Below are 27,845 nucleotides of genomic sequence, written 5' to 3'. Positions count from 1 at the left end.
ATCCATTACCCTTCTGGTACAGTCAACTGTTTACTTTTGTATGATCGGGAGTTTTTTTTTTAAATTTGTATAGTTCATAATGAAAATAGATCGTATACATTGGTGTCAATGTCTCTATTTAGTTTTCAATAGTTATGGCATTGTTTTGTAGTGGTATTGGGCGTAAAGTCCCTTCGAATTTCTCATCGACTTTGCTACTGTTTGGATTGATTAAAAAGTTTGGGCAAAAGAATGTAGTAAGGAATATTATAAAAGTATCTAAATACCGATATGGAGCACGCAAGGGGGAGGTCAAGGCCTGGTGCGAGGGTGCAAAACCTAACTTTAAGGACCGGATTAGGCCAGGAGGAATCCTGGAGCAAATCTGTGGACGAATCCTCAAACAGACGTTTCTCGGATTCAGAGGAACGTTCTCAAAAGTCTGTTGGAAAGACAGGTAATTCAGCAAAGTGTCTTAGTTTGTTTTTCATATTTGGTAAAGTAGGCTAGTGCATAATCAATACTTCTCTGCTGATGGTCAGTTTGTTGTTGAACTTGTGTTCAAAATGTTTTAAGAACTCTGGAATAATGATTTAATTTAAGCTCATAATTAAAGTAATTATAAACATAACTATATAAATTTGGAAGGTTATATGTACATTTAAGCCTATTTTGTTTGAACATGATTTCACTAAAGTTTAACTTAGCAAATGCTTCAGAACGCAAAAATAATGGAGTGGAAGATATCTATTTTTGAAAACAAAGGAAGTGAGGAAGGGATTGATCAATGAAAATGATTTTGGATTTAATGAGGAAGGAAGTCTCGACTGTTTCATTAATGTGACATTTGGCTAACTCGTTAACCAATAAGCTACCTTGTCAAATTCATTATTTGTTTCTTAATAATTACTTTATCGTGTAGGAATGTTAAATTAAATGGCTGTTTAAATAATGACGTTTTCCAATAAAAGTCAATTTCTCATTTTTTTTTCTGAAATTTTTTGTTCATTTTCAAAATCTGCACAATCTAGTTGACAATCAATATTCTACCAGCTGTGACGCTTGGTTTCTACTATTCCTTGGGTTTGAAATAAATAAAACACTCCAGTTTTCAGTTTTTCTGAAGTTAAGTTTAAGTCTATCGTGGACCAAAACAGATATTAATCGGATGGAGCTGAATCTGTCCTAAAGAGGACATAAGGATGGTTCAATGACATTAAGTTTTTAATTATTGTCTTACTTTTTGATGTGCGCGTTTGACCAAAGCTAGAAAACGTTCGTTGGCTATTTTCAGTTCATTCAACCTCGTTTGCAGTGAAGGTCGGAATTCATAGAAAAAATTCACGATGAATAGCTCCTTCATAGTTAATCCGGCAATACTGTTTGATTGCGATCCAACTATTGACTTTTTTCATCAGGAACTCGCCATGGGTTAATTCTCATGTTTGATGGATTTCTCTTAGAAAGCAGGCATAAGTATACATATTCAAGCCTTTTGGTATGTAACGTCATACGGCACACTTGTCTATCTTTGCCAATGTTTGTAGATGGCCTCTGTCAAATTACTTCGCAGATGAGATGGATTGGACTTGTTATCTTCCCGAAAAGTAGACTTCGATATTTGTACACCAAAGGCTAGAGCGCTGATATGTTGTTGAGATTCGTTGACGCCTGCCCTCAAGCGCGGTGTATCTTCTTACAAATCCCAAGACGTGTGCACATGGTTTGATGGCTGCATTTGTGTCATTAGAAAATGCTCCAAGAATTTGATTGCCTTATGGTTCAGGCGGTCTACCGCCTCAATGAATGGGGTTTTTAAACTCTTAATCCCCTCCAGATGTAATTCTTTGACAATATAATTAATTCTTATGCCTTTTATATTTTTTGCTGTTTTTGTCAGTTTATTTAAGATATTTAAACACCACATGGTTTGTCTGTGGCTTTGTAATGTACTTTATTTTATCCAAATCAAATTGATCTACATTGTGCAGAAGGACTCTTAACTGCACCTCGACTGCCCTGCGTTGATTCTTGTATATCTGTATCGGAGGCAATTGAAATATGGACTCAGAAAAAATCCACTTTCGATAGAACCCAACCCTTCCTACTGTACAAGACAGGTAGGGCCTTTTACTAGTAGACGTTGACTAGCCCATAAGGTTTTGCAAGTTTTCAACATTTCCTGTTTCCACAACAACTAAATTTCTAGAATTTTTAGTGATACTGTTTTTGCTGTTACTATCCTCATTTCTAAGCATTTTTTGCGCCTACCGCAAAAGCGTACTCGTCTTTTCTCGGATCAACAAAAGTTCATAGATTTAATTAATGCCAACAACAAAATATCGGGAACTAGAATTGCGAATTTACTGATAGAAGTTCATAGGCTCGAAATCTATTATAATTTCTGGAAAATGAAGCCTCCAAAACTTGGGAATCTAACTGTACGGATATAAACAAAGTTATAATTGAAATATTATTGTATTTAATAATTTTTTGGGGCGTTGAGAAAAATGTTGACAAGTTTAAATTTCATTACTTGACTTATCAAGGATAGAAAGAAGAATATGGGTCTTTTCGTGATCTAATGATAAATCTTGCCTCACCACTCCGTCCAGTGTACACTTTAATTTTAGTTTGAAGACAATGTATCCATTTGAATGTTAATAATAGAAGAGAAATTTGTGTTCTATAGAAGTGTCCAACTTACTTCTGATGAGGAATTCTGCACTGGGACAGTCGGCTCCTTCTCTGTCATCGTGCGTGGTAAGTACACCATTTCACATGGTTTCAATATTTGTCAAAAAATTTAAATGATAATTATTTTGTTGATAATAATACTACTGGGTTCTCCATTTCAGCAGAGATTTTGGTATCCCAGCTTATTATTTAGTACTGGGCAGTAAAAAAATTATTTAATTATTATAATGGAAAAATGTTACCTTTTATGCATTTTTGTATTAATTTTGAAAATGCAGTGTTACGCTGTCTGCAATTATGATGCAGTTGTGCCCGCCAGCGTTCAGTGGAGAAGGGATTGGATTAAAGAAGAGAATATTTAACTGAAAAGTTGAACGCCTCTTCGTTTTATTTATTTTTTCTACCTGAGGTGTGCGACGAAACCCTAGAAATAGCTGGAAGGAAAATAAAGGAAATAAGAGAAAGCGGAAACCAAATTAGAAAATGCCGGAATGAATTAATAATAAAAATAAATTACACAAAATGTAAAAAAAAAATACATAGCCGGGATCGAACACTGATTTTTCAAATCTTTCTTTTATTTCAGAAAGGAGCGTAATTTAAACTCTATTAAATAAAAAACATTTTCAGAAAACGAACTCATTTTAATTTACCCTAACTTTACTCCAAACTACTTTAACCAAAATTTGCTCTCCCTTAGGTAGGCTTTAATAGAACAGTTTCAGAATTATGTTTAAACTTCATTCGCCATTTTTCTAATCCACTATTGCCAATATGATAGTAACAACAGCCCATTGTGATAGCCTGTTACAAAGAAAATGCGCTACGGACTAAGCAAATGAAAATCAGGCAAAACTAAGGCTGCGTTAAAATATGAAGTAGAAGGAAACCCAGTGCTCACCAAATTAAAACTTCTTAATTTTTTCTTTAGTTTTTAATACTTTCTTTGGTCTTATTTTTATTTTTTCTTATGGTGCTCTTGCCCAAGCTGAATATTAGCTGGGTGTTTATTGAGTACTTTTTAACTGAGATCCAACGTTGACCACCTACCTCTGGATTTCACCAGTAAATACAGTTCTCTTCACGTAGTTATTCTTTTTGCAAACCACATGCCAGGATTTCAGCAGTATGCTGTTTGTTCTTCTCCTAGTGACTGATAAGTTGTAAATTCATTAGAATTATCCTACATCGCTTTATTATTTTACCTATAATATGGAGAGGCGAGGCGGCTGGCTATGTTTTTAAGCCCTTTCAGTTCTGCAGCGAATTTTCGAGTAGTTGAATTAGACTATTTAGCTTCTTATCAAAGTTTAATGACATGCACCCTAATAAAAAAAAAAAATTTTAAGCACTATGATAAACAATTCATTCTTTCTATTAATTGCAGAAAGAGTTAAATATGGGACGCCGGAGTACTAAACTACTCCAACGTAAAAGCTTGATCGCAAACACCTCTCCAACGATGCCTCGCTGCCAATCACCTCTATCAGGTTTATCTATTTATAAGTGACTAATTCATACAAAAAGCTTTTGTTTTATAAAATAATTTATTGATATTAATACATAACGTGGGCATTGCCTGTAAAAAAATTAATGATAATAAAATAATTATTGTTTTGGACGACAAAAAATGTATAAATGAAATGTAATGTCCATTTTTAATTACCGATTGTAAGAGATATTGTGATTGCGTCAAATTTTCGCCTTGAATTTAGGTCATGAACTTCCCCAAAAAAGATATATAAATTGTTTATTATTGAATATTAACTAATTTATTTTTTTACGGCAATTTATCTCAGTATATGAGGGAAAATATATTCAGTTGTATCTCATAATCAAAGAATATCAGCAGGTTCCGTAATTAGTATCCATTTGCTTATAATTATAATTATTGCTTACAATTATTCTTTAACAACGATACAATAACCACTATATGTCATTACCGAAACTAACGCTACCTTAGAAGTATAAATACAAATATTTCTGTAAAAATTGCTATTTTTAGTGATACATTTGTTAATTTCTTAATCTGTTAGCGTTTGTATGTTTATGCAGCAGGCAGTCCATTAGAAAGTCCACGAATTTCTCCAAGCCAACATTTTCCATTTGCTGCTCTCAAAAGGTAAATATTTTCACATTATTTGGTTCTAATCTAATTATTGAATCTGGGTCTCGATTTAGTATCCAACTGAATGTTAAATTTTCCATCTTAATTATTCAGTCCTGGGTACTACAGTTATATGCGATATACACAGGAAAAACCTATTAATAATATATTTTTTACTTAGTTGTTAAAAATATATCTATATTTTTACAGACCTTACAATCATCTTAGTAACGATGGCAGAGGGGACGGTCGAAGGTGGTCTGTAGCGTCACTACCTTCGTCAGGATATGGTACAACTCCTGGTAGCTCCAATGTTTCGGTGAGTGATTGTACTGGCTGGAACAATAATTTTGTACAGGTGTACTGACTAAATAATGTAAAGAATTAAAAAAAACCGCAAGGCTTCTATCTTTTGTTGTATATTGTTCAGTCTTAACAAAATTAGTCCGGATAAAGCACCTATTTATTTTTATTTCCACTGTTAAAAGGGAAGGTTTTATATTCGGGCATACTTTCGATTTGAGTTGGCCACCAAAATATTTGTTTTCCATGAGTCTCCTTGGAGTCTACTGATTCCCCAACGGTTTTTTAGCAAAACGTTCTGTGCAAAGTCAGATCACTGCAGAAAGTGAATTTTTTTTAATTTAGCCACCTACACTATCTGGTGACTACCGGATAGTTTTAGAAAACATGAACATCGAATATGTTGAACTTTTTCTCGAAAACATCACCAGTTATTTGTCTGTTAACTTTGAATGCTAGCTGGTTAAAACCATTAGGTTTAGCTCAAAAATTGAAGTCTCGTAATTCCGGGTTTTATAAAGCAGTGCTTTAAGACGAATGTCTTTACAAATAAAACTAAATAAGAAATAGACCTACACAAGTGTTAGTTAAGAGGAGCCAATATTCAGTAAGATTCATTGTAAGGAGAAATTTTTTCTGTAAGTGTTAGATCTGCATTAGTGAAAGTTGTGTTTACAAATGGATAATATATTTATTAATATTTCAATATGTATTCATAATTTATATTATGTATGATATGTAAATGGCACTTGTATGTTAATTGCAGTCACTTTGTTCGAGTCAAGAAAGATTGCATCAGCTTCCAAACATCCCGACTAATGATGAGCTTCACATTCTTATAAAACATTTTTCATCAAACGAGAGCGCAGAAGATGAAGGAAGGAAGAGCCCGTTCAATAGACCTCGTTCAAGAAGTCTAAGGTAGTTTTCTCGAAAATTTATGATTTCAGTTATCTATCTAAATTATCGTCTGGTAATGTTGATACTTAAAAAAGTTGAGATTTTACAAACGGGAAGACATTGTTTGATAAATGTATGTCTGGAATGCATTAAAATGGGAATTACGTACCCAGAAAAATAGAAGGGCATTATTTTGTTCACTAACCGGAAAGGCTCAGATTGTAATGCTAGATCATATTCAGCTCAAAATGGGTGCTGGTATGTTACAGTAAATAAATAAATAAATTTAGGGATATGAGAATACAGATAAGTTAGCCAAACTAGGCGTCTCTTTCTCATTCATTGTTTTCAGTAGTATGTTTCTATACTCATGTTTGGGCTTTAGCTTCCAAAGAAAGAACGGTTTCACAGCATTTATTCCTACTGATGAGGTAGGTGCGTTGCCTTGAATTCTAAAACGTACTTAGGTAGGTACAGGGCTGATGGCAAGATGACTTCCACGAACATTTCTCAGAAGTAAAGTATAAGGAAATTAACTCTGCCTAACTTAGCATCCTAGAAACCCCTTTTTTTGGAGTTAGTAAAACACTCATTCATGTCATGATGATTGGGTTATGAGTTTATGTTCATGGTCTTGGGTTAGTGAAACTATATCGTGCAAGATCTTTAGTTTGTCCCTTAAGGTTACTGTCCGATTTGTTTGGACTGCTTTAAATCTTAGTTGTATCAATTTCTCAGCTTAATTTTTGTCAGTGATTTTTTATAATATATAATACTTATCTAATAGTTATAACTGTTTTGTTATAATTTTATTTATGTTTTGATATTTCAGTAGTCCAAGTAGGTCACCTATAATGGATAACGACATAGTGATGATGAACATGCTATATAAGGAGAGGTTTCCGAAAGTAAGTTCTATTATCTCATTTGTTGGTGTAAGTAAAACAGAAAATCTAATGTTGCCTCATTTAGACCATATGTAATAGAAGAGATGATAGATAGACCTATACTTCTTGTAGCTTTTAGCTTACATATTCCACATTCCAATGGTTAACCACGCTGCAATAACAAAAACATTAATGTCTCAAAAGAGATAATTGCTATTATATCACTAAGATGCTAATTGTTATTTCTATTTAAGAAACAACCTAGATCGATTCTGTTCAAATTTTTCACAATTGCAGTAGTTATGAAGGGAAAATTCTCGCTATAATTGCTTCATAAACCTTGTCGAACTCACTATCATAAGGAGAAAGAATAGCATTTTTCTTTTCACCTTGAAAGTTTTAGATACGTTTTACAATCAGCTGAAATAATTAAATCGAAATAAAGTTTAAGACTACAATAATACATGAATTACAATAATCGAAATAAACAAATCGATTCATGTTTGCCGCCTAAACGAGTAAATTTCCGCCAAAACGGGCGAGCAAATTTTCAGTTCAATTTGATTTTCGCGTTGTTCCTGTTGTGTGTACCTACATTTTTATGGTGTGTTTCTTTGCAAATTGTAACTTTTTTTTATAAAAAGTATTAATCAAGATATTCAATTTCTGTTACTTTAAGTAAGGGTATGGTTTTTATGCAGATTTTTGATGTTGGGTTTCACCGTAAATATCTGTTTTGAGTCTCCTGAGCCCAAAAAATGTTTCTCTGTATGTGTGTGCGCGCATGTGTATGTATTTAGTATTTTGTGCTTTTCTCGAAAATGGCTCCTACAACGTTATTGAATCGTATGGCGAACCTAAAACAACTTTTTTGAAACATTTACCCGGAAAATTTTATTAGGGGTAATTCCAGGAAGGAGATGAAAAGACTTCCGAGATTATAGCATTCAACGTTCTGGTTCTTATATTTCTGTAACTCTATTTTTCTTTCATGCATAAGAAAAATGAATTAGTATTTTTAAAAACAGAGTATTGTTTAATTTTCACCAAGTACCTTGCGTCATGCTGTCCAAATTAGAGTGAAATACTTACATTATATGCATGAGTCAACTGTCACATTGTCTATTGCAAAGTCTGTTAAGTTTGAATATTTGAAGTGATTGTTCTATACTTTATTAAATAATCTGTCTTAAAGAAAATTCCTAGCAGGCAAGTAGAATATGCTTCTCCTTTGTTTTTTCTTATCTTTTTAAATTATTTTTTTAGGCTACACGACAGATGGAAGATAGACTACGCACCTTCATTTCTGAAATGAAGATTCCAGAGTCTGATGATTTAGATTCATTGCCAATAGTAAGATTTGTGCATCATCAGGTAGTTGAACTTGCTCGGGACTGTTTGCACAAGTCTCAAGAAAAGCTCATTACTAGTAGATATTTTTATGAAATGTCTGAAAATCTTGAAAGACTTCTGAATGAGGTATGCTATTTCCCCGTTATTATATACTCGTGTATGTATATATAGATATATATAAGATTAAAATAGTTTGTTGGCGCGAAATCGTTTTTAATTTTGGCAGTAAAAGAAGAAATTATTTAAATTTTATAGTTTAGGTAGTTTTCTAACTTTAAAACAATGTTATATGTGATGTAGACAAAAGAGAAGTCTCCTGAGGCTGCAGTCCAGTCTGCCAGTTTTATCCGCAAATTGTTGCTTATCATTTCTCGTCCTGCACGCTTACTAGAATGTCTTGAATTTGATCCGGAAGAGTTTTATCATCTTTTGGAAGAAGCAGAAGGTCAGGCAAAAATTTGTCAAGGCATCAAGAATGATATCCCACAGTATATTGTAACTAAGCTCGGGCTACATCGAGATCCAATGGAAGGTATGTTTACCTAACTGAAGTTATTTTTGAAAAGTTTCTTTGCTTGTTTTTGTAAATTTCTACTTTCTATTACGGCTGGAAGAGGAATTATTTTAGTTTGTTTCGATTTGCTCGAAATTGTCTGTCTCGTCGGGAAATGAGAAGTTTGGAAATTAATAACTCGTGTGTGCGATAATATTATTTGCAATTGTATGGACCAGGTTTTCCGTACATTGTCGGTCAAATAATAACTAATAATTTAATTTAAACCTCTCATTGTTAGAGTACTCATGATTGCAGATTTGAATGAAGATTTCAAAGACTTTAAATTAAAATCTTTTTCGGACATGAATCGTGAATCTCCCAATCTGAAATCAAGTACATCTAAAGAAGAAACACATTTTTCAAAGGTAAGTTTGTTCCTCACATTTCATCTTCACTTTTATTGTTATCTTCATTTTTGGCATTTTTGTGTGTAATCATGTACCTACGTTACTTCGGACCTTGGTTATTGAAGAGTAGAAAAAAAAAGATGTAACCAGACTTTTGAAATTATTTTCTTCATTATACGCAAAATTGTATTTAACTAATTTCAGACACCATCGGAAGCTGATTTTGATGTTGTTAAACTTATATCTAATGGTGCTTATGGCGCTGTGTACCTTGTGAGGAACAGAGTGACGAAGCAGAGGTATGCCATGAAGAAAATCATCAAAAATAATCTAATGCTTCGAAATCAAATTGAACAAGTATTTGCAGAGCGGGACATTATGAGCTTCACAGATAACCCTTTCGTGGTTACTATGTACTGCAGTTTCGAGACCAAGGTGATATGCGTGTGAAAGCTTACTTTTGTTTTTAGCATGTTTTAAGTTTAATTTATTCCTTATACTATTTTATCCACCTAAGTACTTCTCATTTATAAACTTTTTTTTTTGTAAAACTGATTTTAGGTGGGTGCCTTATTTCGGAGAATCCATGACTTAAGTTGATTTTAAGTGGTATCTACAGTCTATTCGTGTCTCAAACTTTCTTTACCTGCGATTCGAACATTTTTAATCTCTCCGTCCATTTATATTTAGTACTAAGAAACTAAAAATATTGGAAAAAAGAAGAAAAAAAGTAGTGTGTGTCCACTACAACTTTTAAGTCACATATTCCAGATTAACCTATCATATTGGTTTGCAATTTTTTCGTGTAAATAATGATTTTAGGTTTAGGGGAAGCTGTGAGTACCACTTTTTAAAAATTAGAATCATAATTATGTATACAATATTTTAGCCTAATATCTTTCCACAAAATTTTACTTCATAAACTACCTAGAATTTGAACTTTCGTGGAAAGAGAGGGTCTTGTTCTTGGAAAAGAAACTATAAAAAACAGGTTAATACAACGAGGATTAAGTGTAAAAACTTCGCAGAAACTGATTTAGCCGACCAGGACAATTTAAGAACACTTTTTTTTCATGCCATTCTCGTTAATGAAATGAGTAAAAAATTAACTCTGGCTAGCTCTAAAAATTCGCGTAGAGCCGCTAAATAACATATGTTACATATATATTATGCAATCTCTAGAATACCTCGGTAAACTTTTGCATTTCTACTTTTAGAATTGTCAGTTTCTTAACTGTTTTTGGTTATCTACTATTGTTTCAGAAACACCTTTGCCTCGTTATGGAGTATGTTGAGGGTGGAGATTGTGCTGCACTGGTAAAAAACATCGGACCCCTGCCACCCGATATGGCTCGTTTTTATTTTGCAGAAACAGTTTTAGCAGTGGAATATTTACATTCTTACGGCATCGTCCATAGAGATCTTAAACCGGACAAGTATATTTATTATTATTATTATTTTTTTTTTTTAAATAGATTTTATTTATTTTTTCCTTCCTGCAACTGTGAATGTAAAATGACAGGTACAGATATTGCATTTAAAGGCAGTAAGTATAGTCTACTCTTCACAATTTTAAAACTGCCTTTAATTTGGATACTAGAGAATTTTTGCAATATTAGCAAATAGTACTGACCCGCTATCTTGTAGTTGCAAATATATAATAAAATAAAAAATAATAAGGACGTAAACTAATAATATTTTTACATTGTTGGCAGCCCTTCTCCGCTTCATGGCAATATCGAATAAAAATTACTGCAATTAAGCTTGATAGCCATGAGGTAGTCTTACTATCTCTTGACATTTGACGTCCTTATCGAGATTTAATTGAATTAAATTGTGTGAATTTCCGTCTGGCATAAGCGGAGAGAATTAACTCCAAATGACTCTGAATGTTGTATCTCTGTCCTAATAAGATGGTCAGACTCAAATTGTGATAATGGGGGAAGTCCTAGACGGGTCATATCATGCTAAGGAAGATTCATGCCTTTTGAATCCAACCATAGGTTAGATTTTTCTGTCTATTATTAATTTATATCACCATTAATCTCGAACATAATTCTGTTTTAGCCTACTTATCACAGCACTGGGGCATATTAAGTTGACTGACTTTGGACTTAGTAAAATGGGACTGATGTCTTGTAAGTTATTTACTAGAATAGTAGATATGTTATGTTATTATGGGGTTAACCCTATGCGGATTTAAAATTTATTTAGTAAATTAAGAATACGGTTTTTTAATAAATTTATTTCAAGTATTTAAGCATTATTATTTAGTATAGTCAAATATTTAAGTGCATTTGGTTTTATTAAATCTAATTTAAATATTGTCCAGCTCTGTTAAGAATGAACAGTGAACCCTAAAATCAAAGATGAGGCAGGTACACCACTATCAGAATCATTTAATGCACTTAATTAATTAAAACAGTTGCACAGTTATCTAATGAAAAAAACTCGTAGCGTTTACTTTACCCATTATGTACTAACAACCCCTACATGTTTTAGACTACAATTTCGCTTCACATCAGAGCCAGTATGTTTGGCAAAAACGTTTTTCGTTCAGATTCGTCCAAGTCCAATAGTGAAAGTGTAGAATTAAAATAATGAATATATTTTTTTATAAATTATGATTATGTATTAATTTTAATCTATTTTGATAATTTCTAGTGGCGACTAATCTTTACGAAGTATACATTGACCGAGATTCCAGACAGTTTTCTGATAAGCAAGTATTTGGAACCCCAGAATATATTGCACCAGAAGTTATATTGAGGTTTTAATTTGTTTTTAATAATTTATTTATTTGTAAAGGTCGAATAAATGTTTTGTGGGTTTAAGAGAGTACTTTAAACAATTTAATTATAGTATTACTAGCTCAATTAAATTGAAAGATGCGTAATTAGAGAGAGATATGTATGAAAGCTTGATTTTGTTTGCGTAATATTAAAACCGTAGAGATCTCACTTTAACGGAAAAGGTTAAATATGATTTATATATGTGATCATTTGATTATAATCATGTAACGTGTTTACACTTGAACAATTATTGTCAGTAAAATATAAAATACTACACTTGAGGTATTAGCTGAAAAACAATAACAAATTTTTTTTTGTTGTAAAGGCAGGGCTACGGCAAGCCAGTAGACTGGTGGTCGATGGGTATCATTTTGTACGAATTCCTAATTGGATGTGTCCCGTTCTTTGGCGACACTCCTGAAGAATTATTTGCCCATACAGTTAACGGTGAGTACTATAGTTCACTTTAATGACTTTAATTGCTTTTTTCTTCCTAGTAGTCTCTTCTATAGCTTACTGTACGGGATTACCGAGGTTGTCTGCAATGAGAAAACACTGTTTGGATGCCGGTATCCACACTCTTTGTGCAGTTAGGGAATGGAAGAAAAATAGTTGGACTGGTTCTTGCTAATTAAATAATAGTGTCCTCCTCCGCATGCCTCAACGTATGGTTTAAATCCCGTTGACGAATCTTCGATCGATGCAAAATTCATAGTGGTAAATTGCGATCTGGACATTAAACTCTTGTGAATTCAGCAACATTCAGACGTCACCACTGTTGATTGGATTACGCATTGTGGGCAGGAGGTGAATCTGACTGTAATACCCTGTTATTTATTTGAATAAATAGGTTAGATGTGTTACTCGACTTCTTGATCATCATTTTGGTAATTCTTTGTACAATTTTAGGCAGAGAGATATTAACTTACTTTCAAAATATATACGTCACTTAAAAAAATAAAGGAAATTCCAATGTATTAACATTACAACCCTCATTAAATACTTAAAGGAGGTTTAGGATGTTTACAAGGATATTATATACAGGAAAGAAGTGAACCATTTTTTGTTTCTGTTGTCCTGTTTTAGCTCACTTCTTATCAAATCATAACGGAACTCGAATGATGCTCTCTTTAAAGTTTATCCATAGTCTTTCTGAGCTTACTAAATCTGTCATACATTCACATACAAAATGTTTTCAAAATTCACATACAAAAATTTCGAGTGAGGACCGTGAGCATAACACCAGCCTCTGTCCATAGTATGGCAGATTAAGTACTACTCTTGTAGTATTTGTTTTATTTTGTTTGTAAAATCTAATTTTTTGGTTTGTGATTTTTTTCTTATGTCTGTTGCTTTGGTGGTGGTGGTTCTGGGGCAGTTGAGAGGCAAGCGCCTCTCTAAAAAATATAGTTTTTTTCTCGCCTATCGCGTTGTGACTAGCGCGCCTTCATTGAACTAAAGCGTTCCTTCTAAATTAATTTTGGCCCCAATTTATACACAGATGATATTGAATGGCCTTCGGAAGAGGATTGGCCTGTACAAGACGAGGCTAAAGATCTAATCACAGCTCTACTCCAGCAAAATCCACGTGATCGCTTGGGTACCGGTGGGCCGCATGAAGTTAAAGAACATCCATACTTCCATGGCCTTGATTGGAACTCATTGCTGAGGCATAAGGCAGAGTTTGTACCTCAGCTTGATCATGAAGAAGATACTTCCTATTTTGATAGTAAGTATTACTTGAACGTTTTATTTGAAAGCTTTGAAGTATTCCTTTTTTTTCTTAGTTTCACTGGCCATCACCATTTTTGGATACCAGCGCCGTTAAATTGTTTTTAAAGTATTTTATATAATAGTTTTTTTATTTTAGGGGGGCGGGTGTTGGTCTAGTGGTCAAGAGCGTGGTTTTGTAAGTGGGAGATCCCCAGTTCGAATCCCGCATATGACTACTTTTTCTCTGTTAGAAAAATTGTTTATAGTAAAGTATGAGCTTCCTCCCCCGGCCACGACATCTAATTGGTAGTTGGACGTTAAGCTCCGCCTGAAGAAATAGGCGATTACTTTACTTTACTTTGATAGTTCATTTTTTAGGAAACATGTTTCAGATGAAAAGTGATAGGCCTAATGTGTTTACTAAGGATACGGAGCTAAAGAAAATCTGAAAAAAAGTTCCCGTTAGTGGCTCCCGACTAAAAGTTTATTTTTGGGGAGGTTCAAATTTTCAAAACGAAGTATCAAGTTTAAGTTGCATATATCTCTTTTTCAGGTACTCTATCACTCTTACATTAATTTGGGGACCATTTGTTAAAAACGTTTCTAGATTCCAAATTTTAAGGAGGGCCATGGTTTGGTGCACACACCAGGAACGCCAAAGAAACTATTTCTGATTATAATTAATAATAATAATAATAATAATAATAATAATAATAATTAATTATTATTATTATTATTACTAGAAGGAAATTTTCGAGGTTTCATAGAAATTTTTCAAACTTTCCTTACAAAAGAAATTAAAAGGTAGAATTATCAGAACGTGATATGTTGATTAAGGTCGAGTGGATCGTTATTGCCATGATAGCGGTGATGAGTCTGAGGACACTGTACTGCTGGGCGGTTTCTCTTCGTGCTCTCCACAATACAGAAAGGTTCAATCGAAGCTGACGCTGGCACTACAAGCTCAGCAGCACGAGGAAAACCGACAGATAGGTCTGAACCTTCCGTCACAAATACACCATCATCATACCACTCAGCATCAACACTTACCTGCTAAGAATGCTGCCAAAAAGATTATATTCACAACACCTGTAGTGCCCGCACCTTCTGTATCTTCATTTACCTCAAGTAAGTCCTCTTTCAATTCACCATTCTTTTACAGATACCATGTTTTAACGATGTTCTGTACGTGTGGGTTTGGTTGTCTTCGAACAGGAAAAACTTAAGAACGAAAAAGACATGAAGATTATATAAAACTATAATTACATGTTTAAAAAAAAACTTTTTTTAGGTACGTCAACATTTGAGGCCGTTGGCGTCTAAAGCTTTTTTCAGTGCGTTTCCAGTCTTTATGGGTGTTTAAAATAATTCCATCGATCCAACCTTGTTGAAACCACGTATTTCATTTTAGGTGATCGCCACCCAGTTGAGGGATTGGACGAACTGGAGACTCTGACTGCCGATCAGGCACCTACCACTCCTGAATCATCGCAGACAGAAAGTGATGATGTGTCGCCACAAATACAGAGAAAGCGCAGGTTGCAAGGAAAGGAATCAGTTCCAAGATTTTCTATTTCTGTGGAAGATGAACAGCTTGGCCACACGTAAGTTAGATTTGTTAAGAGTTTTATTACACTAGTACAACTTTTAGATAGATGGAAGAGGAGGAGTACGGAGACATATCAAAGGGTACAAGGGGTATCAGGCCGATACGGTACCACGCTACAGCCGACACATTTACCTGGTTTTTACAAATAACTTGAGAGGGAAGAGATTAGCTGAGTGGCTAGCGGATACTAGATTCCAATGCGAAGGTGACGAATGCTCTTCGGTGCTCCTGCTGCTTGAGTCTTTCCATTCGCTCTAGACCTATGCTCCAAATTATTTCCCACACTCTCACGTCGCTTCCAGTTATTGTATTAATACTTTAATGAATATATTTAACTTTGGAAGGCGTGAATTGCGCCTTTAAATTTTGTTCTTGTTACACTCACCCCCGTATCTTGAAGGTAATTAATAAACATTCGCAGCCTGCAGAAAATTAACCGCAAAATAAAACTCGTTTATTTTAGTGTTCCCACATGTTTTTAAAAATACAAAAAGGAAAAATCATAATTTTTGATGAATTTCAGGCAATCAGGGGCTAGTGCTGCTTGTCAGGATCTGTCTCCGGTATCCGTGAAATCAATCAAGGAAATAGTTCCACAGCCCTGCTATTCTCAGGGCGCTGTCTCCTCACCTTCCATTCGGATGCCCATGGCTATTGGTTCAGTATTTCCAATGAGTAAACATCGTTCGAGAGCGGTTATCAAGAGCTTTTCAGCATCCGGGCTGTCTCTTATAATACCACCATCAAGAGGTTAGTTCTGTGATAAAATGATACAATGATAAAATGATGAATTTATTTAACAAAACTCAATTTTGCAGAAGATGCAGCTGGACAGATGGAATCTCCCGGGGGTTCTAGCACTGCCAGTTCAAGAGATAATTCCCCTTGTAGAGAGCTTTCACCTCTTGTTAACTCTTTGAAACCTCCAGTGATAATACGCCGTGGGCCAACAGGTTTCGGTTTTACCGTTCACACTATTAGAGTTTACTATGGAGATACAGATTTCTACACGATGCACCATCTAGTTATGGTAAATATATCAGTAAATATCGTCACATTAAGAAAAATTGCACCACGATGTCAAATGTCATATAGTAAATGGTTGTGTTTTAACAATAATAAAAAACAGTAAAAAATTTTGCTGTTGTAAAAAAAAAAACTTTTTAGTCACTCTATTAAATATTCAGCAATACTGGACACTTTTCAGACTTTTTTTATGTTTGGCTAAATACTCGTGGAGTTGAATGATATTAATGTTAGTCACTTGTAAAAATACGTAGTGGCTGTTTTTACTGTTTCTTATTTGTGACTAAAAGAAAGCGTAACTTCACTTACTACTTACTACAGGAAGCTATAATGATGTCTACATTCTATGTGAAGATTATGAGCACCACCAGCATATCATGTTTGCCTTGTTATTGAGTACAAGACACCTATTGAAGGTTTTAAGGAATCTATTACAGAATAAGTATACAAATAAATATTGATGATCTGAAAAAATTCTCGTTACTTTATATTTTTAAGCGTTAATTATTATATTAAATATGTGATTCGTGAGTCAGATGTAACAGTGAATTTCTTCAAATGCGAATTCAGGATTTGGCATAAGTTTATATCCTAGTGTTTCGGTATTGCAGAGACGACATTCGTCATTCGTCTCACTCCAATTTGCTGCAAAACACTTACTGAGGTAGTCGTTCTACTATTCATGTATTATGTCCCAAAATTGGCAGTGGATAACCGACGAAGCAGGTGTCCAGTAGACCACGCTTCTCCTTGTATTTGGTCGGAGCATTTCACTTAGTTCCTACCTATGAAGTGAGTTGAACACACATTCCTGTAACAGGTTCAACATGCGCTTCATTAAGTATTATTTTTCAGTCAGCTGATCTATAGTTGTCTTCCTTCCGCATTTACCTTCTGTTCAGTGACAAGGAATCTACTGATAGGTGATAATTCACTCAACCTCGCAGATTAGTCCCCCAATACCTAACCGGTTTTTGGTTGTTTTTTTAATGGTAGATTGAGCCTGCGCTTTTTTCCACCACAGGACTTTAGATGATCCACTACATTACTGATAGTGTGCGTCATTACCACTACTTTCGCGCATTGCTCTCACAGGGCAATCGTGGAAGCCAATGGAATAAACTCCTGAACCTGCCCTCCTGTATGAACTGGCATAATATATTTTATTAATTAATTCTATGTTCGTGATTTTTGGTGGCAGTTTACAATTAAAACATATGGGCTTCACTATGTTCTTCGTAACATAAGTTTTATTTTTGATTCAATAATTTGAACATAATTACAATCCCAAATACATTTGTCTATTGAGCGTTTACTATCATCTATCTATTAGACTATCTCTTCAAATTTAGGCTGTAGAGTCAGGGTCTCCTGCGTTTGAAGCTGGCTTGAGAAGAGGAGATCTCATCACCCACATTAATGGTGAACCAGTGCAAGGATTGTACCATACCCAAGTGCTACAACTACTGTTGTCAGGTTCAGATCATGTTACGTTACGGTCCACACCATTAGAGAATACGTCTATTAAGTCTGGAGGACGGAAAAGGGAACCTTCGCAGTCAAAATTAGCCAAAAGGTATGTAGGAGTGTTGGAAGGCTCTATGTTTATTTGACGGAATCTTATATCAAAAATGTATAATTTATAATAGTAGTAATTGAATATGAGAAAGTAGTCTGTGCTCAGTTATTTTTTTAATTTTTATTTTTTTCACTCCTTGCGAATTTTACGGAAGTGGCTTTTCCTAAGATTTTCCTTAAATTCTGCAAACTTCTTTGGATCTCCCTGATCCTTTTTAAGCCTTCTTCCACCTCGTCCAAATCTTCTCGGTCTGTCATTTTGTTACCTTCGGTTTTAACGCTGAACATTGCATAAGCTAAAATTCGCATCAATTTGTTAGTTCAGCCCTTTTAATTTCGCTATTGATAAGTGCATATATCCTGATTAATCCTCACCTTCCATTTTCCGTGTTCTAGTTTACGACCAAATATTTTCCTCAGTATTTTTATCATACCATGTTTACTCGTTATATACCATATAATCATAGCTTATTTCCAACCGTTTCGTTGTTATTTTTATCACATCTTTATAAAGTTGATTACATAATTATTGGAGACATCAAATTATTTAGTGAATGTTCTGACTAGAGACAAATGTTTCCTTAAGAGTGTCAAAATTTTGATAAGACGAAGTAATGAGTATTCATTCACTCCAGATTTTTTTAAAGATATCCTTTCATTAATTTATGCTAGTAGTGGCGTTTAAAAAAACAAAAAACATAAAAGATGAAGTTATGGATTAAGAATTAATTAAAGTATTGATGAATTTTGTTGAAGGTCGTTGCAGAAACAACGGAAACAAAAGCGTGATATAGGTGATAAAAGGAGGAAAACGTCTCTTTTTCGTAGAATTAGCAGCAAGAGAGCTAGTGTGGAAATGCAGCAGGTGATTATGCTAAATTAATGCCCACAGCATGGCCTTTATAAATGGTTCTTCGAAGTGTGCTTCATTAATTTTAAGAGAAGTATTTAATATATTTTTGGTCATACTATTTAAGAATATATGAGTTATTTATAATATTAAAGTACATTTTAAAGAATTATTATAAAATTGTTTTTAAAAAATCGATAACTGGGTGTGAGTACTTGAGGTTTGTTTAAAAAATTTGTGGAACACTTCGTTTACTAAAACAAAGTCAATATGTAAATGTATTTTCGCTTAGTTTCAAAGATTTCGGTTCGGATGTGTGTACTTCGGATGTGATTTGATCGATTGGAGGTGTGAGTAAGACACAAAGCTTATATGTATGTACATATTAAAAGTGCATCCATTGACTATTTAAAATTACTCCTAGCGTGCAGCAAGTAATAATTGCTGATGACCTGCTTATACTAAGTAGTTACGCCACAATTTTATGAATTTTTTTTTTCTACTTTTCCTACGTCATCTAAATTAAACAGCAATTAAATTAATTGTAACCTGAAGTTATGTTTATGCTTAAGCAATTTATTTATATTAATTAAATAACAATATCAGAAATGTATTATGATTTATGTTATCAAATAAATTTCAGAGGCATTAATTTTTTTTTTTTTATTCCCATCAGAGCTAGTGTTCACATAATGTTTTACGAAAAAACAGCAGAAATTATTTCTTTTTTGTTTATTTCTTTTACAGCGGGTAGTTTATTTCTTTTACAGCGGGTAGTTTATTTCTTTTACAGCGGGTAAAAGAAATTATTTCGGCCATTTTAAATTTGAGAAGTAGTGATCATACCAGATATAAATGTTTTGAGGCTCTTGAATTCGAAATGTATATTTTTAGAGAATTCTCTCTGTATCTTGTTTTAAACGCCAATAAAATAATTAATAAAAATTTATGTTAATAGATTAATGAAAGTTTTCACAGTGATTCTGCTGCATGATTTAAACCTAGATATGTTGAGGCCTTTAGAATAGTAATGTTCTTTGTTTCAAAAAGTCCCTTTTTTCTCATTGAATTTTTTAAAACGGAAAATAAATAAGCATTTCGTACTGTTATTAAAAATTGGAAATCGGGACCACTTTTCTGGGTGGATGGTAGCTTCATGTGACGTCCAATGCAACCCAACGACATTCAGTATATTGTATCTATATTGTAATTGTAATAATTGCAGGAAGAGAAAATGATGTGAAGTTTCACATCAGAATTTGATTTTCTGTTGCAGATGAATGTTTCGAACGCAGGATCCCTAGTGACGCCAAGCAGAAGTTTTCAATCATTTAGTCGATCTCTGTCTTCACATGCTAGTGATCCCGTTGGAAGGTAACTAGGAATAATATTGCTACCTAATTTTGTGTTGTGACTGAAGTTATGTTCAGTTTCTCTTACTGGCAATCGTACAGATTTTCGATTTTGAGCTCTGAAGGGACGTGCACACTCACTTATTTTGAGTTAGGACAAGTAGTTTTCGACATTATACTATCAGTGCTTAGGAAAACTGCAAACAGTGAACTATTCGTTTTAAGTTCCATCTGGAACCCATCAGTTAGGTTTTCTAAACTATCTTCGAAGAACCAATTAAAAAAAAAAGTACTTTTCTAACATATACACCTTTTAAATCAGAATTAAATGAGTTCACTAATTTCTGCTTTTAAATGGACCATGTTGATCGAATGCTCGACTGATGTTTAATTTTATATGCAAAACTACAGATTTCTTTGAAATTGTTATGTTAACTAAATGTGTAGATAGTCATATCACATAGTTTTAAACTTAGTTTTCGAAAACTATTTTAGCAGGGTTCTTTAGGATCACATAGCCCTCAACAATGTCGTTTTATTCTAAACAAACTTAATCTATTCTGAAAACCTAGATTATCAGAAATGATGATGATCTAGAAAACTACAAATTGCAGTTAGAAAAAGTTGTGCTTCACTAGATATTTTTAATCCTTCCAGTACTTTAATCAGAGGAGTTATGCGCCAATTGGAAACTGATCTTAGGAGTATTAAATGATATGAGGTCATATGAGTATGATCTTGTGCTTATTAAGAAGGGTATGACATTATACCCTTTGTGTTTAAATACTTAAAAAAACATTCATTCTCATGTATTAAAGTTCTTCGCTGGGCCTAAAGCTCCTTTAGACGAGCTGCTTCATTGGGAGTGGGTTACTTATGTTGATCACACCATCTAAATTCTTTGCAGGGTAAACTCTAGTGATGGTTATTTGTACAAGACCTACTCTCTACACAAGAATTCATGCAATTCAATTCTACGGCATTGTATAATTAGGCATTTCAATTTTTAAAAAATATAAATTCAATTAGTTGAAATAATCAAGAAGTGAGTAAGTAAAGCAGGAATGATGTTAGCCCAGCACACACTAAATTTTATTTAGAAGTCAGAACTGTGATTGGACATTTTCTTTCCATGAAGTATTGCTATGTTGATGGAGTTTTACCGGAAGTAAATGTGTAGTTGACACAGTAAAAAAACGTTTTTTAGTAGTTAGTTAGCATTGGTGTGTGCGAATAGGTCTCAGAAACAAATGTTTTTAATATTTGATGTTAGAACTAAAACAACCAACGCATCAAAGTTTTTGTTCAAATTCGTAAACCTAAGTAGTACCTCTTTACCAAACGGCAGATCTACCACAATAATGTATTAATTTTTATCGAGGGACATTAAACGTATTCCTAGAATTCCAAGCACTATGAAAATCTCGTTTAGTCTTGACTGACGTAAACGTAACCGAGTTTTTCAACATTTAGGTGTCGGGATGGCTAAAAAACCTAATCCATTGCGCCCTGAAATATCTATTGTCTCTCTCTTAAGTGACGGGTTTAATAGGTTGTAGATGCTTGTAAGGTACAATGTATGTTTTGTAATAATGAACTAGAATTTTGCTGTGGGTTCACTAAACTCTAATAGTTGCACACTAACTGTACGGTGATGGACAGTGTTGTCTGTTATGAGAAAACAGTTCCGGAGTCCGGCAGTGACTGAAAAAAGCCCCGGGCGCCAATTCAGACGTTGACGTTGAATAATTAAAAAATATAAATAAATAAATAATAATAATAATCCCTTTAATATAAATGTAACAAAGCACATGGATTTATGGATTTGAACTGCATCAATTTAACGAATATTCTAAGTGATTTGATGATGTATCATTCCAAAAGAATCAGAGGTACGAGAGAGATAAAGATATTTAAAATTTTGGAAATTATGACATTCATTTCCTTTTTAAGGTTTCTTATAAAAATAGGCAAAATGAAATCAGTTAAAATGTTCTTTCTATTGGCGTAATTAAATTTGATACTGCTTGCAGCTAAGATCATTTTTTTTGGAAAACGTGTAAGCTTAATATAAGTGAAGAAAATTTTCTACAGAAAATTGCCCCTACTCATTTCAATTTTTATTCTCGATTGTGAAATATTGTTCATGAATATTAAAAGCGGCTATTAAGTGATATTAATGCATGAATAACTAATGCATCTGAAGTGGCTCTCCTGTTGCTGATTACAGGTCCGCTTCAACGCCGAAGCTAGTCACCAGTCCAGGCCCTGGCAGTGTCGCGGAAAGTGCCAGGGGCTCGGACACTCCTGGCAGTTCTTCATCTAGTTCTTCAAATGGAAGCCCAGGGCCTCCCTCTTCTGGCTCCATTTCTTCAGGAAGTGGAACTGCGTGTTCCAATGGTTAGTCTTCTGATTTTAGAAAACCTAACTCTCCCTACAAAAACTTCTGGATCTAATATCCTTCAACCTAAGGTCATTGCATTCCTAACATATCTAAACCTAGTAATCTCATAAATACAGAAATAAATACCTGTACCTTACCTAGCACACTTTTAAATTCAAGTGTGCATGAATTTTTCAAGCTCATTTTATTAACCAGGAGTGGAAAAAAATTTATTCGCCAAAATAATAGTGAATTTTTACATGGATCTAGAGAAGCATTGAAAGTGATTAGTAGAGTTGACGAGGATATTTTCTTATTTCTGGACATTGAGCTCAGTTGCATTCGGCAATCTATTGCTGCGTATACAAATGCTGTAAGTTATCGTTGAGGAGGCTCGTATACACTTATCTTCTGGGCTGTTCAGTGTAAATATGTTATAAAAGATGCTAGGTGTGCAATTCGGAATTTTCTTCGATTCTGCTTAGTTTTAATTCTTCATCACGCCAAGAAGACAAAGAGTGCATTGTATCTAGATACGGGCGTTATGTATAATGCATTGTTTGTTGTTATAAAAATTGTCGATTGCCTAAATAAAAGTTAAGCTTTATTTCAAGATTGTTGATTTTTTAATTGGTAATTTAAATGTAACACTATTTATGGCACCACTAGGTATGTTCAAGGAATGTGTAATGACAACTTGTAAGTATCACGCTCTTAGTGCATCAAGGGACAATGGTATTAATTTGTTATTTCTGGAATTCAGGAAGCACATCTAGCGGTTCCAGTCAGTACCAGCGGCCAAGCACATTGCATGGTCTCAAGCACAAACTACATTCACCTGCCAAAACTATTCATTCTCCGAACCGAAGAAAGTCAGTCGGCCACATACCACTCAGTCCACTAGCACGAACGCCTAGTCCATCGCCCGTATGTAACTTTTTCTTTAATTTTTTTTTATCTTGAATTCTCTTAGTAAATTGTAAAGTTCTTTTATTCCTTCTATTTACTGTTCGTAAGGAGAAGTATTGCATCATGCAATTTTTTTATTTTGAGTATTTTACATAAACCAGATTCATGAATCGAAGTCTTCTGAGATCTGTGCGAGTTCACCATTACTCAAAATAGAATAATTACTCAAGTTCAAACATGATTTTACTGATACTTACTGTTGAGGGATCCTATATAAAAAGGTTATTGTTCAAACGAGCGAAAATAATCAATCTCGAATTATGTTTACTGGTTTTTCCTTACTAATTTGAAAATAGCTTTAATGATTTCTCAGTAAACTTCCAATGCATAATAGTATGAAGTAAACCTACTGGATCCAATACTTTCGTATGTAGTTCACTTAAGCGCTAATTACCTTAGCAGTCAATGCGTAAAGAATAATAAAACAGTTTTCAAGGAAAGTAAATTATATATGTGGAAGAGATAACCGCTGGGGCTCTCCTATGAAGTATTCTTAAACATTTTCATTTATACCACATGCCAGAATTTCACTTTATTTGCATTTTTTTTCAGGATTTGTATTATGTCGGTACTGATCGAAGGACATTTTAGACTTCCCTTTAAAGTACCATGCCTGGTTAGAGTACAATTCTGGCATTTGTTTTATTTTAATAAGAGTAAATTTGTTGCAAAAGATCCGAATTTGAAATGAATCAGAATTTATACAGCTTGATGGTAGAAAATTTTTAAAATAAAAAAAAGAAAAACATACAATAAAAAAGTTTAAAGAAAATATGGCTTTATAAATTTGAGGAAGAGATTTTCATTTAAGAACTTGACACTAGTTTTTATTTTTTTCATTTTTAACCAGGTTCCTTCATCGCCTACTCGCAGTCCTTCACCGTTAGCTTTTCCTACTGGACACCAACCTGGGTCCTCAAATACCACTCAGTCATACAGCCCCGGGGCGGGAGTAGGTCCCTCAGGAACTGGAGTTGGTGGTATTGGAGTTGTGGGTATAGCAGGTGTTGGTGTTGGCGTTCCGAAGAGGAGGTCAAAGACAGGAGTTGAACCAGCCTCGCCGCTCCTTCGTAGAGCACTCTCTCCGGACCGCCTACATCCTCGATCAGCAGAGAAGCCTCCAGCTCTAAGTCCACTCTGTGATCCAGCTCTAAAAGTTACCCCACTATCTAGGATTACTATTACATCTGCGTTGAAACCTGTTTCAATTCAGACTCAACAGCAAACTGGAGAACAGGTACAATTAGCAATCCATATACAACAGCAATTTTTTATCTATTTTTGATTTTGATAATCACAAAATAGAATTAGAATCATAAGCGTATATGATGAACTGTGCATGAATAAGGCTTTTACTTACCCAAATTGAATGCCTTTCTCTTTTATTTTAAACGTTTTTTTAAAGATTATCCTAACTTATATTTACATTTTTTTTAGTAAATGTAAATTTATTTTAGGAGAATCTTGTATGTTTATTGGGGGTTGTGAACTGACTACTGGACTATAGTGCAACCGCTTCTGACTATACCTGCGAGACAAACTATTGTTAGTCCCTACCCTCTCATTTACTTTTAGTAGAAAAAACTTCTTTTTTTTTACTCTGGTTGTTTCAGTCGCCTAAGAAGCCTGAACATAAGAAAGATGAGGACGAGTTCTTGCTGGCGTCTCAGCCGTTGCCCCGCATTGCCGAAGAAAAAGATTCACCAACAGCTCGTGAAGAGCAGCCACCGCCTATAACTAATAAGAAGACACTATCCAAGATTCCTCCCCAACCTAAAAAGGGCAAGAAAGATTATAAATGAAATATTTCTGCGGAAGGTAATTTTTTGGGTTATTAAATACAGTTTAATTAATAACTTCTTACTTAACCAAATAATTTTGACAGACCACTTTTAGTTGGAAGAACTGAACTGTTAGTATAATTCAATGTTTAGTAAAAAATTTGTCAATTAAATTAATTATTGCAGTAAGAGAATATACCACACACAGTTATTTTAAAAATCTTCTGAATTTTTCAGATAATTAAACTGCAATGATGCTCTAGACTCCAGTACATCTGTGCCAGTGGACATTCTTTTTGTTTTATTTATTTTAAGTATTAGTTTAAGTTGCAATTATACAAATTAAAAAAAAAAAGAAACAAAGCATATTCCTATTTTATAAATAGATTCAGAAATTTATGATTTTTGTTTCTGATTTTTAATAACTTGGTTGTGATGATTTCTTAGATTAAAAAAAATAACTTCATGACTGTCTCGATTTAGTGTGCGTGTGTGAGTTGTATGTATGGTAGAACGGATTATTACTTCGAAATTTTCAAACTTGTTGCTCATGTTTCTTACACCTTATCATAATTAAACATGCAAAAAATATTATGAAATTAATATGACTGAATCCTTTCATTGAAATAATAATATTGAACTGATTTTTACGATTGACCTGGTAAAAAAACCTAAATACCAGACTAAAATGAAATAAATAAATTAGAAATACAAGAAAAGTCTGAGATTAATTCTATTCTTCTATTAGGCTGTCCACGAAGTTATTTCCGCTTTTTGACGGTTCCAAATTTTTGGTAATTAGACTCAAACGTATTCGTCATTCTAATCTGAGCAACAGAAAGTATTCCAATAACAAATATAAAAAACTCGTTTGAGATTCTGTTGGAAACTTATTTTCTGCATCATGTTAGTTTTTCTTGGTTAAATTTTGTTGAGGTGCTTTTAAAGAATTGGTCACAAATTGCTGGATACTTCCAGTGAAGCAAATATCAGATAAATCAAAAATTTGTGCCAAACTTCTTGAAGTGTAAACATTCTTCTGCGCCATTCGATTATTATTACGCCTTTTTTGGAAATCCCAAAAAGACCCTAAGAATCTTCCCCAGAAGTACTCTTGCCAGTCAGCTTGTAATACCGAAGAATATCCCTGAACTACAACTTACCCAAGCATATATTTAGAATTGATCTCTTCCAAATACTCTAAACCATAGTATTGTTGAAACACTGAACAAGATTGTGGTTCTCTCTTTCCCCTATGTGTTGGCCCAGTTCAGAATTGAACATCCTGCCGAGTTCGAGTAAATGACTGGCATCCAAGTGTGTCCAGTCAGCCAGCATACCAACCAGATTCTTAATTAAATCGTACTCAGGAATAGAATATTTCTTCCTTCCCTATTTCCTTTTTAGTCAAAGCGCTACAAAAGCCAGTGGCGCGGCCCGAAAAACTGAGATGTATTGTGATACTGGTTCGATTCCCGGTCTTAATGTGATAACATAAGAAATTTAAGTAAATAATGTTAGTGAGCCTCCGTCCGCAACACCTGATCGGTAGTTAGTTGGACGTAATGCTTGCCTAAAAAAAATTGACATTATAATTTTGTTTTTAGGCGATTAAAAAGAACTGACAATAATTTTAAGAAACCGCCTTTTCCTAGGCGCACATCTGACGAGGCGAATTCTTATCTTGTTTTAATAATTGCTAATGATCAGGTAAATGTGATGTGGTAAAAGTATTCATAACCACAAGGTAGAAAAATTACATTGATATTTGTTAATGTATGAGATTTAGTCATAACTTATGCTTGAAGACAAGAGCTCGTACAAGCGATAACTAAATGTACAAGGTCTTACAAGCTGTTTAGCAAATGCATAATTATACACCTCCTTAAATAAAATAAATTTTATTCGCGTAACAGACCCTCCGTCAGATACGTTAAAAAGTTTGTCTAGCCAAATGCTATTTTCCTAAAATAATCATTTGCCTGCGACATGGATGTAGCTTAAAAGACAGAATATTACTTCAACATAACGACGTTTGTTTTATTGTTTTGTTCTGCTCATGAGGCATTATGATCTTTTTATGGGAGCTTTTTCATCTTTCAGATTTTTTTGCTTGAAATGCTAACCCATCACAAATTTGTTACTCTTTGATTATTTCCTTGGTAGATTTCTTTGTCAACTTCATATAGTCGTAAATTTCTTTCCCTTATATTCACCGGCTCTCTCTCTCTCTCTTTTGTGAGAAACTCATTAAATCACCAGTGCACACTTACTTTCGTTAGAAGTTTCTTGGGTTCAGTGAGTTGCTGTTCGCGTTTGCTTAAAGTCGACTAAGTAGAACAAAAAAAATGTGAAGCAGAAAATATATTTTTTCAGAAACAAGGATTATTGTCACAAGTCCCATTTATAACTTTGTGGATCAACACCCAATTAATGTGTAGTAAAACAGTGGATTAAGCCAAAGTTTGAACGAATAAGGAATTTTTAAGTTTTATATGCTATATATATATACACATACATATATGTATATATACTTCAATTATATAAAAAAAAAATTCATTTATTGTTTCAAGAATTTGTGCAAAAATACTACTTTTGTGATTTAAAAATAAATGTTTCATATCCCGTAGAATTATTCTGCTAAGTATACAGGAAGTTTAAGT

At 33.8% G+C, this 27,845-nt stretch overlaps 1 protein-coding gene across 2 annotated transcripts; it reads left to right on the top strand.

Annotated features, from left to right (window-relative positions):
• On the top strand, positions 1-27,163 carry dop (microtubule-associated serine/threonine (MAST) protein kinase dop). 2 transcript variants are annotated; one of them, XM_074143306.1, is made up of 28 exons: positions 1-436; positions 2,672-2,742; positions 4,064-4,166; positions 4,735-4,798; positions 4,994-5,102; positions 5,853-6,007; positions 6,819-6,894; positions 8,140-8,352; positions 8,527-8,758; positions 9,038-9,147; positions 9,334-9,564; positions 10,393-10,565; positions 11,197-11,267; positions 11,794-11,899; positions 12,247-12,368; positions 13,423-13,650; positions 14,472-14,762; positions 15,046-15,238; positions 15,767-15,993; positions 16,062-16,273; positions 17,622-17,845; positions 18,604-18,712; positions 19,974-20,071; positions 22,280-22,449; positions 23,196-23,359; positions 24,252-24,638; positions 25,015-25,219; positions 25,420-27,163. In XM_074143306.1, exons 1-27 carry the CDS (start codon positions 271-273, stop codon positions 25,201-25,203), a joined length of 4,494 nt encoding a protein of 1,497 aa, XP_073999407.1. In that variant the 5' UTR covers positions 1-270; the 3' UTR covers positions 25,204-25,219; positions 25,420-27,163. The 2 variants fall into 2 exon arrangements, with proteins under 2 accessions (XP_073999407.1, XP_073999406.1); XM_074143305.1 differs by having other exon boundaries at positions 4,732-4,798.
• Positions 27,164-27,845: the final 682 nt, after the last annotated feature.

The sequence above is a fragment of the Rhodnius prolixus genome, unplaced genomic scaffold (genome assembly GCF_049639745.1).
Source record: "Rhodnius prolixus isolate KJV_2025 unplaced genomic scaffold, Rpr scaffold_12, whole genome shotgun sequence".
Taxonomy (NCBI): Eukaryota; Metazoa; Arthropoda; class Insecta; order Hemiptera; family Reduviidae; genus Rhodnius; species Rhodnius prolixus.
Note: the sequence above shows the minus strand (reverse complement) of the source record. Positions and strands in the feature narration are given on the sequence as shown.

Excerpts from the sequence above, each read along its gene's own strand:
- dop (XM_074143305.1), top strand. The coding sequence starts at position 271 with ATGGAGCACGCAAGGGGGAGGTCAAGGCCTGGTGCGAGGGTGCAAAAC. Across the intron at positions 22,450-23,195 it reads TGGAACTGCGTGTTCCAATG|GAAGCACATCTAGCGGTTCC; the intron begins GTTAGTCTTCTG and ends TCTGGAATTCAG. Across the intron at positions 24,639-25,014 it reads AACAGCAAACTGGAGAACAG|TCGCCTAAGAAGCCTGAACA; the intron begins GTACAATTAGCA and ends TGGTTGTTTCAG.